This window comes from Somniosus microcephalus, chromosome 2 (genome assembly GCF_052327205.1).
Source record: "Somniosus microcephalus isolate GS21.2 chromosome 2, FLI_Smic_1.0, whole genome shotgun sequence".
Lineage (NCBI taxonomy): Eukaryota > Metazoa > Chordata > Chondrichthyes > Squaliformes > Somniosidae > Somniosus > Somniosus microcephalus.
In genome coordinates, this window is record NC_140988.1 from 2,619,812 (window position 1) to 2,636,017 (window position 16,206).

General features: G+C 47.1%; 1 protein-coding gene across 1 annotated transcript in view; it reads left to right on the forward strand.

Moving 5' to 3' along the window:
- Positions 1 to 16,206, forward strand: part of manba (mannosidase, beta A, lysosomal) — a 99,607-nt gene that overhangs the window by 33,530 nt on the left and 49,871 nt on the right. Inside the window, exons 6-7 of the mRNA XM_086004996.1 lie at positions 72 to 158; positions 8,060 to 8,227. Coding sequence (XP_085861122.1) covers positions 72 to 158; positions 8,060 to 8,227 — 255 coding nt within the window. The remainder of the gene's footprint in view (positions 1 to 71; positions 159 to 8,059; positions 8,228 to 16,206) is intronic.

Consider the following 16,206-nt stretch of genomic DNA (forward strand, 5'->3'; position numbering starts at 1 on the left):
TAAAGATCAGCCCTTACCAGTAGGCTGCTATTTAATAATGAAATATCTTCTTTTGTGTCCTCGTTATTCAGATTTGGCAAGATTTCATGTTTGCATGTGCGCTGTACCCGACCGATCAAAACTTTGTCAATTCAGTAAAGGCAGAAATCACTCATCAGGTAAGTGGATTCAAGTTCAGATTAAAAAATTCCATTACAGTTCTAATTTAATCAGTTTTAAAAGCACGTGATGATCTTAATGTACTTCTTGGTTTTACTAATCTGTGTAATGTTCACAGAGCAAAGTGAAAGCAGCTTTACCATGCAACAGATATAGTGATGGACAGGTCGAAGGAAGTAACCCTCTAGGGGAATCGGGATATGGGGATTGGGTGGGAAAGTGGAGTTGAGGTCGAAGATCAGCCGTGATCTTAGTGAATGGCGGAGCAGGCTCGAGGGGCCGTATGGCCGACTCCTGCTCCTTATTCTTATGTTCTTAATCCAGGGGCACAGAAATCAAAACAATTCGAGACAAGGGTGAAGTTTAAGTAATGTGCGAACATGGCCGGAACCCATAAATTATTTTAACATCTTTAGCTACTTTTTAACTCTAATTTTGATAATACAATAAATTCCATGGGGCCATAAGATCTTGCTACGATACCCCAATGTATTAATGACTCCACTATAGTTACAGAGCTTCGATTAAAAACCAGTACATGATGGTGTAACGTTTATAACAGGGGCTGATTTTCAGAGTATAGACTGCCATTGGGGAGCGTGATTTCCCAAAATGTGCGCCTGGCTGGCAGGCTAATCGATGGTCCTCTTCTAACGTCTACAATCCTCTTGGATTCCATTTATTATTACATGGTGACCTGTTTCATTGCTAGTTCATGCATTATCACATTTTTTCTACACATTTTTTGTGTATTTTTGCAGTTGAGCATTTTGCAAGTTTCTCCGTCCCTTCTGGATTTTTCTGAGACGCACAGCATGTGAAGTGAAGCCCTGTTACTGTCACCTAAGTTTAAGGTCACTTCTTTGGTAAACTAAAATAAACACTTCAAATTTACCATTAGAGGTAGGGAAAAAAATGACATTGTACTAGTCGATCTTCACAGGGCACCATTGAGGAAGAGAAGGAAGTTCTCCCGGTAACCTGGCCAACGTTCTACCCTCAGTCAAGATCACCAAAATAGATTATCTGGCTATTCATTCATTTGCTGCTTGTGACATCTTGCTGTGTGCAAATTGGCTGCCATATAATCCAGCATAATAACAGTGACTACGATTTAATAATCAGTTGGCTGTAAAGTTCTTTAGGGACGTGCTGAGGATGGCAAAGACACTTTGTCGATGCAAGTTTTCTCTCTCTCTGTCACTGTTGATTGAAGTAGCAGTTGTAAATGTGAATAATTTATATTGGATTCGATCTGCCCCAGAGGGCTGTGGATGTTCAGTCGTTGAGTATATTCAAGACTGAGATCGATAGATTTTTGGACCCTAGGGGAATTGAGGGATATGGGGATCGGGCAGGAAAGTGGAGTTGAGGTAGAAGTTCAGCCATGATCTTATTGAATGGTGGAGCAGGCTCGAGGGGCCGAATGGTGGAGCAGGCTCGAGGGGCCGAATGGTGGAGCAGGCTCGAGGGGCCGAATGGTGGAGCAGGCTCGGGGGGCCGAATGGTGGAGCAGGCTCGGGGGGCCGAATGGTGGAGCAGGCTCGAGGGGCCGAATGGTGGAGCAGGCTCGAGGGGCCGAATGGTGGAGCAGGCTCGGGGGGCCGAATGGTGGAGCAGGCTCGAGGGGCCGAATGGTGGAGCAGGCTCGAGGGGCCAAATGGTGGAGCAGGCTCAGGGGGCCGAATGGTGGAGCAGGCTCGAGGGGCCGAATGGTGGAGCAGGCTCGGGGGGCCGAATGGTGGAGCAGGCTCGAGGGGCCGAATGGTGGAGCAGGCTCGGGGGGCCGAATGGTGGAGCAGGCTCGGGGGGCCGAATGGTGGAGCAGGCTCAGGGGGCCGAATGGTGGAGCAGGCTCGGGGGGCCGAATGGTGGAGCAGGCTCGGGGGGCCGAATGGTGGAGCAGGCTCAGGGGGCCGAATGGTGGAGCAGGCTCGGGGGGCCGAATGGTGGAGCAGGCTCGAGGGGCCGAATGGTGGAGCAGGCTCGGGGGGCCGAATGGTGGAGCAGGCTCGAGGGGCCGAATGGTGGAGCAGGCTCGGGGGGCCGAATGGTGGAGCAGGCTCGGGGGGCCGAATGGAGAAGCAGGCTCGGGGGGCCGAATGGTGGAGCAGGCTCAAGGGGCCGAATGGTGGAGCAGGCTCAAGGGGCCGAATGGAGAAGCAGGCTCAAGGGGCCGAATGGCCGACTCCTGCTCCTAATTCCTATGTTCTTTGGTACTCAAAGACTAGAGGGAACCTGTTTTATTACAGTTCTAAAAGAATCTACAATATGAGAAGTAAAGGAATTAAAATACAAAGGCTATACTTACAACATTGTAAAATAAGAGAGATGCTACCTGCTAACATCTACAAGGTTTTGAGGTGATCGATCTCGAATGGCCTTGTGGTAACACTTGAGCGGTCCAGTTCCACTCTGAGAACGTTTTAATGTTCTATTCTTTACTGCCTGCCTTGTATACATTAAATCACTCATTATATTGTAGGAACTAGATTTCAATGTTTCCCCAAGCAGCCTCCTAACAACTCCCGCATGGTTCCCATGCTATGATCCATAAACATAAGATAACCACAGTAGATGAAGGCCTGGATTTTGCAGTCAGCAGTGAAGTGACGCCGCTCTTCGCTCGCCGCTGACCTCGAAGAAAGCTGCCCACAAAGATCTTGCAATCTCCGCCGTCGCTTTCACCTTTCCCAACGTTAATTTGATTCCGACGCCAAGTCCAGGGGATCTCTAGCATCCAGAAACAGTGATGTCATCAAGCAGGCTAAGCAGCCAATCGCATTGAAAATTCTCACGGACAGCAAACCAGGAAGTAAAATGCACTGATTATCCTTCACTTTTTATAAATTTTACAGACAGCGAAATAAAAATTGGGACATACACATGGGATTAAGGTAGAAGCTGAAATATCATAAACTTTAAAAAAAATTATATTAAAAAAATATGGAATTTTTAGCATCATGTAAAAATTTTACATTCCATAAATATAAAATTCATTTTTCAGGGCCAGAGAGGTTGTTCAGCAGTAATTATGACTCAGTAAGCTATTATAAAGCCAGTTACACCTCATTGAGCAAGGCATAGCTTTTTCGGATTTTCTTTAACAGTGATATTACAGAGTAAAAAGGGAAGTTCTCGTCAGTTCAGTGATTTCAAAAAGATTTCCTGCTCCTGTGGAGGAGCAGGGAATCACTGACAGCAACTTGTGGATTTCCGCGTTTAACTGCGCATTGCAGACGCCAGAAATTGCTGTCAGTTTCACAGGGTAATGACGGCGAATGCTGACAGGTTGGCCGTCGATACAACCGCAAAATTGGGGCCGAAATGTCTCCTGACTTGGGTGTACAAAGACAGTTGCGCAAACTGCTGACAATAACAACTTTGAATCTAAAGGCCTATTCTACCGAAAAGCCTGCGAAACTTACTTTTCCCAGTGAAGTCACTTTATACCTGGCCTGTAGACCTGTTTTTCACTTCACTGACGGTCAGAATAGAACCTGCCATGTTACATTATCCTTATTCTGTGTGTGCAGTTGGGCAGAGCCCTTGAATGTGGTCTTTCCTCCCAGATCTGTGCCCATCTCTTCTGCAGCTTCCTGTTGGATGCCCCTAATCAGGTTTCTGCCCTTCCCTTAACATCTGAAACGGGCCTAACAAAGTCACGAACGACATTCTCTCTAACTGTGACGCATTATCCTTCCTCAACCGCTCTGCAGACTTCGACCTGGTTGATGACACCATCCTTTCCAACGCCTCTCTGTTGTGTAGCTCAGTAGGACTATCTTCATTGTATTCACTCTCACCCATCTGATCGTAGTAAGAGCATCTCGGGCAATGGCTCCCTTCCCTACCCCCGCACCGTCACCTCCAGAGTCCCCAAAGGTCCATCCTTCGCCCCCCCCCCCCTCTCTATTTGCTGCCCCGTTGTGATGTCCTCTGCAGACACGGGGTCCAATGACGCCCAGCTCTACCCCTTCACTGGCTTTCTTTGCCCTTGCACTACCTGTGAGCTGTCAGATGCTGGTCAGACATCCAGTCTTAGAGGAGCTGCAACTTGCTTCCACTAAAATCGCCACGAACTCCTTACCCTTATTACCTACTCCACCCTGCTCCCTGCCTTCTGTCTCAGGCTGAACCGGACTGTTCACAATCTTAACATCCTTTTCGACCTCACGCTGAGCTTCTGACCCTGTATCCTCTCCATCACAAAGACCGCCAATTTCACCTCTCTGAAGTCGCTCACCTCTGATCCACCTCAGCCCATCTGTTACTGAAATCCTCATTCCTGCCTTTTTCACCTCCAGCCTGTTATTCCAAAGCTCTCCTGACTGGCCTCTCATCTTCCACCTTCTGTAAACTTTCGTTCATCCAGTACCTGCTGCCCGTACCCCATCCCACACCAAGTCCTACTCACCCATCGCCTCATCCTCACTGACCCACATTAGCTCGTATTCGCCCACTTAAAATTGTCATTATTCTGTCCCCTCAAACTCTCTGTGCCTCCGACTCCGGGCTGTGCAGCATTGCCCTCTCCCTTTGTCCCACCAATGACGGCTGTGTCCCTTTTTTTTGTCCCCACATTCTGAAATTTCCTCCCTAAACTCTAGGCTTATATTCACTGGAGTTTAGAAGAATGAGAGGGGATCTCATTGAAACTTGTAAAATTCTAACAGGACTAGACAGACTAGATGCAGGAAGGATGTTCCCGATGGCGGGGGAGTCCAGAACCAGGGGTCACAGTCTAAGGATAAGGGGTAAGCCATTTAGGACTGAAATGAGGAGGAATTTCTTCACCCAGAGAGTGGTGAACCTGTGGAATTCTCTGCCACAGAAGGCAGTGGAGGCCAGTTCATTAAATATATTCAAGAAAGAGTTGGATATATTTCTTAAGGCTAAAGGGATCAAGGGGTATGGGGAGAAAGCAGGGACAGGGTACTGAATTTGGATGATCAGCCATGATCTCATTGAATGGCGGAGCAGGCTCGAGGGGCCGAATGGCCGACTCCTGCTCCTATCTTCTATGTTTCTATGTTTAAATCTCTCCGCCTCTCCTTTTAAGACGTCCTTACAACCCACCTCTGACTTAGCTTTTGCCCCCCCCCCTTCCTAATCTCATTATTTGGCTTGGCATCCAGTTATTTTTATTATGCCTCGGTGAAATGCTGTGGGAGATTTTCTATGTTAAAAGCCCTCTGTAATGTTATGTTTGTGCTATGTATGTTGCCAAGAAAATTCAATGTCTAAACAACTGACGTGCTCTGCCAACTGAAGGGATAAAATAGACTTAACTGGTGCATTTTATGAATGCGCACCCCTAGTACAGAGCCTCTCCTGCAGGAAGCGAATATCTGGAAATCATGGAGTGTCAATCTTGGGGAACACACCCACGATTATCCATAATGTTAAAGGAGTATATGTGCTGCAACAACAGCTGCAAAGCGTATTACTGTGCTTTATCATGTGATTCTTGGATTTTAAATATTAATTTATAGTGGCATGTGGCAGTACAGACAGTGTTTTAGTACTGTTCAGGTTTCCAGCTTTACTGATGCTATCTCTTGGTCCATCTGCTCTGAATTGTTGACCTGCTATGTTACAACAGTTTATAATCATGAGAAAGAAAGAAAACAAAGAAAGACTTGCATTTATATAGCGCCTTTCACGACCACCGGACGTCTCAAAGCGCTTTACAGTCAATGAAGTACATTTTGAAATGGAGTCACTGTTGTAATGTAGGAAACGCGGCAGACAATTTGCGCACAGCGAGCTCCCACAAACAGCAATGTGATAATGACTAGATAATCTGTTTTAGTGATGTTGGTTGAAGGATAAATATTGGCCCCAGGACACCGGGGAGAACTCCCCTGCTCTTCTTTGAAATGGTGCCATGGGATCTTTTCGTCCACCTGAGAGAGCAGACGGGGCCTCGGTTTAACGTCTCATCTGAAAGACGGCACCCCCGACAGTGCAGCACTCCCTCAGCACTGCACTGGAGTGTCAGCCTCGCTTTATGTGCTCAAGTCCCTGGAGTGGGACTTGAACCCACAACCTTCTGACTCAGAGGCGAGTGTGCTGCCCACTGAGCCACAGCTGACAGAGGAGTCTAGACAGAGTAGATGGAGAGAAACTGTTCCCATTGGTGGAAGGGTCGAGAACCAGAGGACACAGATTTAAGGTGATTGGCAGAAGAACCAAAGGTGACATGAGGAAAAACTTTTTTACGCAGCGAGTGGTTAGAATGTGGTTAGGGTGGTGGAGGCAGATTTAATTGTAGCTTTCAAAAGGGAATTGGAGAAGTACCTGAAGGGAAAAAATTTGCAGGGCTACGGGGAAAGGGCGGGGGAGTGAGACTAGCTGAAGTGTTCTTGCAGAGAGCCGGCACAGGCTCGACGGGCCGAATGGCCTCCTCCTGTGCTGTAACCATTCTATGATTCTCTATGATCTTGGTTTTCTCTGCCAAGTGTCAATAGTATTTTAATTTTATATCACTATCAGCTCCCTCACCATCGTCTCTTGAAGGCAGTCTGGGTACATTTCCATGGCTGTTCGCAGCCCTCTGGTCCAACATCAGCCATTGTTCAGTAAATGCCAGCAGGCACTTGGACTGTAGGCCATCGCAGCTTGGCCCCACCCTGTACTCTCATCCAACCCCACCAACAGGGATCACAGGATGGTCGGCAGGGGCAGAAGCTTTGGCCCATTTCTTCTCCCCCTTTTATTTTAAAGTATTTCTAATTCTTTCTATTGTAGTTCTTGGTTCTATCTGTCCCCTTTACATTCCGTGTCCTAGAACAGTTTGCTTGTTATGCCAATTCTAAATACAGCTTCTTTCCACCTTGTTGGTATAATTTGTTTCCCCAAAACCTTTGCCCTTGGGTCAGATTAAACACATACGCCAATCTTACATTCTTCATGAACATGAAGAGACATGGGGGTCCATGTACATAGATCATTAAAATGTTCTTATAGGTGATCTCATTGAAACATGTAAGATTCTGAGGGGGATTGACAGGGTAGATGCTGAGAGGTTGTTTCCCCTGGCTGGAGAGTCTAGAACCAGGGGTCACAGTCTCAGGATAAGGGGTCGGCCATTTTAGACTGAGATGAGGAGGAATTTCTTCACTCAGAGGGTTGTGAATTTTTGGAATTCTCTGCCCAAAGGTCTGTGGATGCTGAATCATTGAGTATATTCAAGGCTGAGATCAATAGATTTTTCGACTCTAGGGGAACCAAGGGATATGGGGATCGGGCGGGAAAGTGGAGTTGAGGTCGAAGATCAGCCATGATCTTATTGAATGGCGGAGCAGACTCGAGGGGCCGAATCCTGCTCCTAATTCTTATATTTTTATACTCAGGCTAAAGTTTGTGTTACTTTGGAAATTGTCAAGTGAAGGCCATCTTTCTAAAGACCACGTATCTCCAATAATGGTTTTGTCCATTATTGCAACCATGATGGCATTTGACTATTCTGCTCATAGATAGATTTCTAGGCACAAAAGGCATCAAGGGGTATGGGGAGAGAGCGGGAATATGGTATTGAGATAGAGGATCAGCCATGATCATATTGAATGGCGGAGCAGGCTCGAAGGGCCGAATGGCCAACTCCTGCTCCTATTTTTCTATGTTTCTATGTCTATACATTGCGACGTTCTTCTCTAACATGAGATCCAATAATCTCTTCAACCCTCTGCAGGGACCCTGCCCTGCCTTCCAGCTAAATGCCCAAAAGCACCAAGAGTGGATCTTCCAGTTTGTTAAATGATGCTGTTGGCCATCTCTCCACACAGTCACTTCTTTGTATCTGCTGCATTTGCAGCCCTGTAATTCTGTTGGATGTGAGTCTCCACAAGTGTCTTTAACTACATTTGTTTAAGTAAGTTTTGCTTTTTGTCTTCAGGTCCGGCGGCTAAAATCCCATCCGTCCATCATAATCTGGAGTGGAAGCAATGAAAATGAGGCTGCACTTGCATTAAACTGGTTCCATATTCCATCATCAAACATGACGCGGTACTTGGAGGACTATGTGCAACTCTATGTTAATAATATTAGAGAAATAGTATCTGAGGTAAGCAACCAGTTTAGGTATGAAATAAGTTTAGACTGCTACTAATTTCCAACACACTTAGCATTGTCTGGAAACTTTGACAATCGTAAAAAAGCAATGAAATCTGTAGAAGCATTGTTACATGGAATGTACGGCACAGAAACAGGCCATTCGGCCCAACTGGTCCGTGCCGGTGTTTCTGCTCCACACCAGCCTCCTCCCACCCCTCCTCATCTCACCCTATCAATATAACCTTCTATTCCTTTCTCCCTCGTGTTTATCCAGCTTCTCCTTAAATGCAACTGTGCTAGATATAATCTGTTATATAATCTATAAGGCACATTTCTGAAGATCTGAAAATATAAGAGGGAGAAGTGGTCTGTTGATGAATACGTATATACTTTACAATTTAAGGAAGCACGTTACCTTCTGGATAATATGCTCAATGTTTTTAGGAATGAGGGTAGATGTTAAGAATTTGCACCATCAGGAATTTGGGCGAGCAGATGAGCAGAGTTCCCCCTCCTAGGATCTTTTGTCTATTAAGTGAAAACTAGCAAAATCTATCCTATAGTGTTTAAACTGACTTGTATGCCTTATTTACTTAGCTTGGCCAAAGAAGGGTTTTAAGGAGAGCATCTTAAAGGCGTAGAAAGAGGCAGAGAGATTTGGGGAGGGGATTTCAGAGCTCGGGGCCTAGGCAGCTGAAGGCTCGGCTGCCAATGGTGGAATGATGAAAATCGGGGATGCACAAGAGGCCAGATTTGGAGGAGCACAGAGATCTCGGAGGGTTGTAGGAGGTTACAGAGATAACAGTCTGACATGCATGCCCTGAAGTGAGGCTCTGTCCTCTGCACATGTACAATCTTTCATGGTCCTTTGCCTTTATTTCCATTTTCTTTGCTCCCAGTTTTTTTTTTATTCGTTTCTGGGATGTGGGCATCGCTGGCAAGGCCGGCATTTATCGCCCATCCCTAATTGCCTCTTGAGACGGTGGTGGTGAGCTGTTGCCTTGAACCGCTGCAGTCCTTGTGGTGAAGGTGCTCCCACTGTGCTGTTAGGGAGGGGGTTCCAGGATTTTGACCCAGCAACGATGAAGGAATGGCGACGTATTTCCAAGTCAGGATGGTGTGTGACTTGGAGGGGAACTTGGAGGTGGTGGTGTTCCCATGCGCCTGCTGCCCATGTCCTTCTAGGTGGAAGAGGTCGCAGGTTTGGGAGGTGCTGTCAAAGAAGCCTTGGCAAGTTGCTGCAGTGCATCTTGTCGATGGTACACACTGCAGCCACGGTACGCCAGTGGTGGAGGGAGTGAATGTTTAAGGTGGTGGATGGGGTGACAGTCAAGCGGGCTGCCAGTGTTGTAGTTGGCTGGTGGCGCAGCTAGTTCTGGAGCGCAAGTCTTCAGCACGACTGCACTCATCCAGGCATGTGGAGAATATTCCATCACACTCCTGACTTGTGCCTTATAGATGGAGGAAAGGCTTTGGGGGAAAGGCTTTGGGGAGTCAGGAGGTGAGACACTCGCCGCAGAATACCCAGCCTCTGACCTGCTCTTGTAGCCACAGTATTTATGTGGCTGGTCCAGTTAAGTTTCTGGTCAATGGTAACCCCCAGGATGTTGATGGTGGGGGATTCGGCGGTGGTAATGCTGTTGAATGTTAAGGGGCGGTGTTTAGACTCTCTTTTGTTGGAGATAATCATTGCCTGGCACTTGTGCAGCGCGAATGTTACCTGCCACTTCTCAGCCTGAGCCTGAATATTGTCCAGGTCTTGCTGAATGCGGGCATGGACTGCTTCATTATCTGAGGAGTTGTGAATGGAACTGAACACTGCAGTCATCAGCGAACATCCCCACTTCTGACCTTATGATGGAGGGAAGGTCATTGATGAAGCAGCTGAAGATGGTTGGGCCTAGGACACTGTGATGAGGAACTCCTGCAGCGATGTCCTGGGACTGAGATGATTGACCTCCAATAACCACAACCCCCAGGATGTTGATGGTGGGGGATTCGGCAATGGTAATGTCGTTGAATGTCAAGGGGCGATGGTTAGACTCTCGTTTGTTGGAGATGGTCATTGACTGACACTTGTGTGGCACAAATGTTACTTGCCACTTAGCAGCCCAAGCCTAAGTACATGAGGGAGGAAGGAATAGAAGGTTATGCTGGTCGGGTGAGCTAAATTGTAGGGTGGGAGGAGGCTGGTGTGGAGCATAAACACTGGTATGGACCAGATGGGCTGAATGGCCTGTTTCTGTGCTGTAAATTCTATTAAATAAATCTAAAATAACGCAGCGCCATTATTTTAGTAAATTTGGTTACTTTAGTAGCAACACTTGGAAAAATAGTGTCACTCAAAATTTATCAAATACTTTAACCCAGTGTATTCTAGAGAGAATATCATGCTATTAAGCTGCAATTTGATATGCGCCAAACATCATATTAACATGAAGCACCAGTTGGGGGTTGGGCGTCAAAACAAGTATTCTTCAGGCAGGCAGGTTATTACTTATCCAGTTACTCATCCAGTCCCGTTCACCCATCACCCCTGACCTACATTGGCTGCCGGTTAAGCAACGCCTCGATTTCAAAATTCTCATCCTTGTGTTCAAATCCCTCCATGGCCTCGCCCCGTCCTATCACTGCAATCTCTTTCAGCCCCACAACCCCCCCACCCCCAAGATATCTGCGCTCCTCTAATTCTGCCCTCTTGAGGATCCCTGATTATAATCGCTCAGCCTTTGGCGGCCGTGCCTTCTGTTGCCGGGGCACTAAGCTCTGGAATTCCCTCCCTAAACCTCTCCGCCTCTTTCCTCCTTTAAGACGCTCCTTAAAACCTACCTCTTTGACCAAGCTTTTGGTCACCTGCCCTAATTTATTCTTATGTGGATCGGTGTCAATTTTTTTGTCTTAAAATACTCCTGTGCAGTGCCTTGGGATGTTTTACTATAATAAAGGCACTCTATAAATACAAGTTGTTGTTGTTACATAAATGAATACACATGATAAAGACACGCATCACTAAACGGCCTTCAGTTTGCAATGTGGTTGTGATGTTGCAGCAATGTGGAGCGTTTAGTGTCAGTTTGACATGAGAGATGGATACCTTGTGTTTTTTGACATTCTTGAGGATTAAGAAATGTTCCCAAAATAGACAGCGATTCTGTTACAGTCACGAGCTTTGGAAAAAAAAGCATGCCGTAATAGCATTTGGTGCTTTGGTCGTCCGATCAGATAAGTGCAATGATTTATAAATAGAGTTCACTGGGAGCAATCATCCCACAACTAAAGTCCACTGGATCTATTATCTTTCTGGGAATCAAATAGTGTCGAGTATTTGGAAACCATTTCCTTGTGGAACGGAACACTCTTATGCTGTTTCTTGCTGTCTGTAAACAGTTCATCCCAGAAGCCTCATTGGAATCCAGTCACTGAACGGGCTCTAATCAATACTGACTGCAGCAGTTCCATGTGTTACATAAGAGCACAAGAATTAGGAGCAGGAGTCAGCCACACGGCCCCTCGAGCCTGCTCCGCCATTTAATAAGATCACGGCTGATCATCAACCTCAACTCCACTTTCCTGCCCAATCCCCATATCTTTCTTATATTTCTTAAGGCTAAAGGGATCAAGGGATATGGGGAGAAGGCAGGGACGGGGTACTGAATTTGGATGATCAGCCATGATCTCATTGAATGGCGGAGCAGGCTCGAGGGGCCGAATGGCCTACTCCTGCTCCTATCTTCTATGTTTCTATCTCTTGATTCCCCATGAGTCCAAAAATCTATCGCTCTCAGCTTTGAATATACTCAACGATTCAGCATCCACAGCCCTCTGACGTAAAGAATTCCCTAGATTCACCACCCTCTGAGTGAAGAAATTCCTCCTCATCTTGGTCTTAAAAGGCCGACCCCTTATCCTCAGACTATGCCCCCCTAGTTCTAGACTCTCCAGCCAGGGGGAAACAACCTCTCACCATCTACCCTGTCAATCCCCCCTCAGAATCTTGTATGTTTCAATGAGATCACCTCTCATTCTTCTAAACTCCAGAGAGTATCGGCCCATTCTACACGATCTCTCTGTTACATCTCAAGAGTTTAATAACCTTGTTTGTATAACAATTAAAAGAGTACGCAGGAGACCGAGTTCAGTTAACAGCCAACACTTTCCAGAGAATCTTCTCAACTCGATTTCCCATAGTGCATTGCACATCACAACTACAGTAAGCTATGTGGGACAATTCAAATACAACATTCAAAATACACAACATCTCCTCCCCTCTTACATTAGATGTCCCAATAGAACCACAACATTTTTAAAACACAATAACCTGGGAGTGAGGTAGACTTCCTCCAACCATGGCTATACCCATGGGGATTATTCTGCCCCAGATAAAGGGTAAGCCTCTGAATTATAAGTTCAAACGTATAGGGGCCCGCCGCTCTCTGGTAGGATACCGGCGGTCAACCTGGCTCTCCAGTTCATTGTCTCTCACAGGTGACGTCAACACAGGTGTAGGCGGCTGGAGTGCCTGTATACAGGTCTCCCTTGCTGATGAGATAGGGGCTGAAGCGGCTGCTTCCTCAGAAGGTGAGCCTCTCGGTGTAGAAGGCGGATGACCCACAGCGTCACCCAATGGCAGATAAACTGCTGTTGGTGGTTCAGTGGGTGATGCTGCACTTCGTAGAAGCTGATCGGTGTGTCTGTTCCAGACAATGTCCTCGGGTCTCTACAGTGTAGGATACTGGACCAGTCTGTGCAATGACAGTAGCAGGAAACCACTTAGGTCCACCACTGTAGTTCCGTGCCAACACATGTTCACCTGGACTGAAGACTCTGTCTTTGGAGCGTTGTTCACGTCGCTTGATCTGCTTGTCCTGCTGATACTGTACCACGTCTTTCACCTTTGGCAGTTTCAGCAGGTCGAAGTTGGTTCGTAGCTCTCTTTTGAGCAGTAGAGTGGCAGGTGATGCTTTTGTGGTCGCATGTGGTGTGTTCCTGTAACTCAACAGGAAACTATTCAGGTGCTGATGAAGCGTTCCCTGGCCTTGCAATGCCTTTAGAGAGTGTTTCATGGTCTGAACAAACCTCTCAGCTAGACCATTGGTCGCAGGGTGGTATGGTGCAGCCCTGATATTTTGTACGCCATTCACCTGCAGGAATGTAGCCATTTTTTGTGACACCCACTGTGGACCGTTGTCTGAGACAAGTTGCATCGGAGATCCAAATCGGCTGAACACCTCACCTAACTTCTCGATGGTCTTCTCAGCGGTGGTGGACCTCATTATAACAACCTCTGGCCACTTACTGTGCGCGTCAACAGCCACCAGGAACATTCTCTCCTCGAATGGACCTGCAAAGTCTACATGAATGCGGTGCCATGCTTCCTCCGGAAAGTCCCAGGGGTGAAGAGGTGCAAGCTGTGGCACATTACGAACTCTCTGACATGAGGAACCGGTTTTAGCTTTGTCCTCAATCTGTCCATCCATACCCGGCCACCAGAAGTAGCTCCTCGCTATTTCTTTCATACGAACCATTCCGCAGTGTCCGGAGTGTAGTTGCTGTAACACTGGTTTCCGTAGCGATGGTGGAATAACCACTCTCCTCCCCCACAGCAAACATCCAGACTGCACCGACAGTTCGTTTCTCCTTGAGATATGGTTTCAGGTTTGGGTCATCGCTGTCAAGCTTGCCCCTGACGATAATGTCCAGCACTGCAGACAACACTGGGTCGTTTCTGGTGTTTCGTCGGACCTGTGTCGAAGTAACAGGCGCGTTCTCCACCTGCCTAAAATAGCAGATGTCCATGCTACGCGTCATAGGCTTGGTGACAGGCAGCGACAACCTGGAAAGACCGTCGGCGTTGCCGTGCAGGTCAGACTTACGATATCTAATGTCAAAGGTGTGTGCAGACAACAGCAGCGCCCACCTTTGCATTCTGCTCGCAGCAAGTGACGGAATCCCTGTATGTGGCCCGAAGATGGTCGTGAGAGGGCGGTGATCTGTTAGTAGGGTGAACTGTCCCGTACAAATATTGGTGAAACTTGCGAACGCCAAAAACGATGCTCAGTGCTTCTCGTTCTATTTGGGCGTAGTTAGTTTCAGCTCTGTTCAAAGTCCTAGATGCGAATGCTATCGGCTTCTCTTCTCCGTTTGGCATGATATGAGAAATGACTGCTCCCACACCATATGACGATGCATCGCAAGCTAACTGTATTGGTAATGAAGGGTTAAAATGCGTCAAAGCCTCTGACTTCAGGAGCGTGTCCTTTGCTGTCATGAACGCCTCCTGGCACTTGTTAGTCCATTCCCACTTCTTGTCTTTACATAGCAACCAATGCAGCGGCCCTCAGCATCGAGGGTAGGTTCGGTATGAACAGTCCATAGTAGTTCAGTAACCCTAGAAAAGAACGCAGCTAGCTGATATTTTCAGGTGCTGGGGCATCCACGGTTGACTTGGTCTTGGACGGTGCCTTGTGAAGGTCTGTGGTATCGATCACATGACCGAGGTACTCAACTGATGCCTGAAAAAAATCGCATTTATCCCTGCGAACCCTGAGTCCGTAATCCCTCAGTCTCTGTAGCGTTGCGTCCAAGTTACGCAGATGGTCTTGGTCATCACACCCAGTAATTAAGATTTCATCTAAGTAGCACTGGACTCCAGGCAATCCACTAAGGATCTGGTCCATAGCACGTTGGAAAAGCGCTGGAGCTGATGTAATTCCGAAAGGAAGTCGACGATACCTAAATAGGCCCTTGTGCGTCACAATAGTCAGCATTTCTCGTGACTGTTCATCCACATGCATTTGCAGGTACATAAGAACATAAGAAATAGGAGCAGGAGTAGGCCAATCGGCCCCTCGAGCCTGCTCCGCCATTCAATAAGATCATGGCTGATCTGATCCTAACCGCCAATCCACTATCACAGAACCATCTCCTGAATCTAACAGAATTAGACATACGAAATAGGAGCAGGATCAGGCTACACGGCCCCTGGGCCTGCTCCGCTACCCACAGGGCCATGACCGATCCGAACCTAGACTCATGTCCAAATTCCTGCCCGCTCCCCGTAACCCTTAATTCCCTTTACTTCTAGGAAACTGTCTAGGCTTGACAGAGGTCGATTGTGCTAAACTCCTGGCCCCCAGCAAGTCCCGCAAACAAATCATCAATATGGGGAAGCGGATATTGCTCCACTGACAATACAGGGTTAACAGTTACTTTAAAATCTCCACATATCCTAACTCCACCCCCTTTCTTGAGCACTGGTACGATGGGCGTTGCCCATTCACTCACGCTGACTGGTTCTAGTACTCCGCTTTCAGCTAGGGCTTCTAAGTCAGCCTCGACTTTTGGTCTGATGGCATAAGGTACAGGTCGTGCCTTCATGAACTTGGGTTTGCTATCCTGCTTAATACAAAGCTTCACAGTAATATCTTTCATGCTACCCAGTTCTCCATTAAGGACTTCTGCATGTTTCTTTAAGATGGCGGGTAAGCCTGGATCATTGTGTGACATCATGTAGACTGATGACCAGTCTAATTTTATTCTCTCCATCCACGAACGTCCCAGTAGGGAGGGGTATTCTCCTTTAACTATGTAGAGTGGCAACTTCCTAGTTTGTCCATTCAACTGAACTGTGACCTCAGTGATACCTCTCACGGTTACTTTTTCACCGGTATATGTTTTTAACGCTATGTTAGCTGGCTGAAGTGGAAGGTGCTTTAATGTCTTTTTGTAGACTGTCTCTGACATAAGAGATACTGCTGCCCCAGTATCGATCTGCATTCGCACAGGCTGTCCCTCTAGCAAGGGTGAGACCCAGTAGCCATGCGAATCCCCAGCTACAGTCAACACGTTCAGTGATAGTTCCTCCTCTGAAGTGTCACTTGCCTCTGTTTTGTCCTGTTCTACAGAGCGGACATGCTTCTTTATCTTTTGTCTGAATGGTTTTTTTCTTCCTTCCGTCTTTGACGTTGTCTCTGTATCCTTTTTATTTCT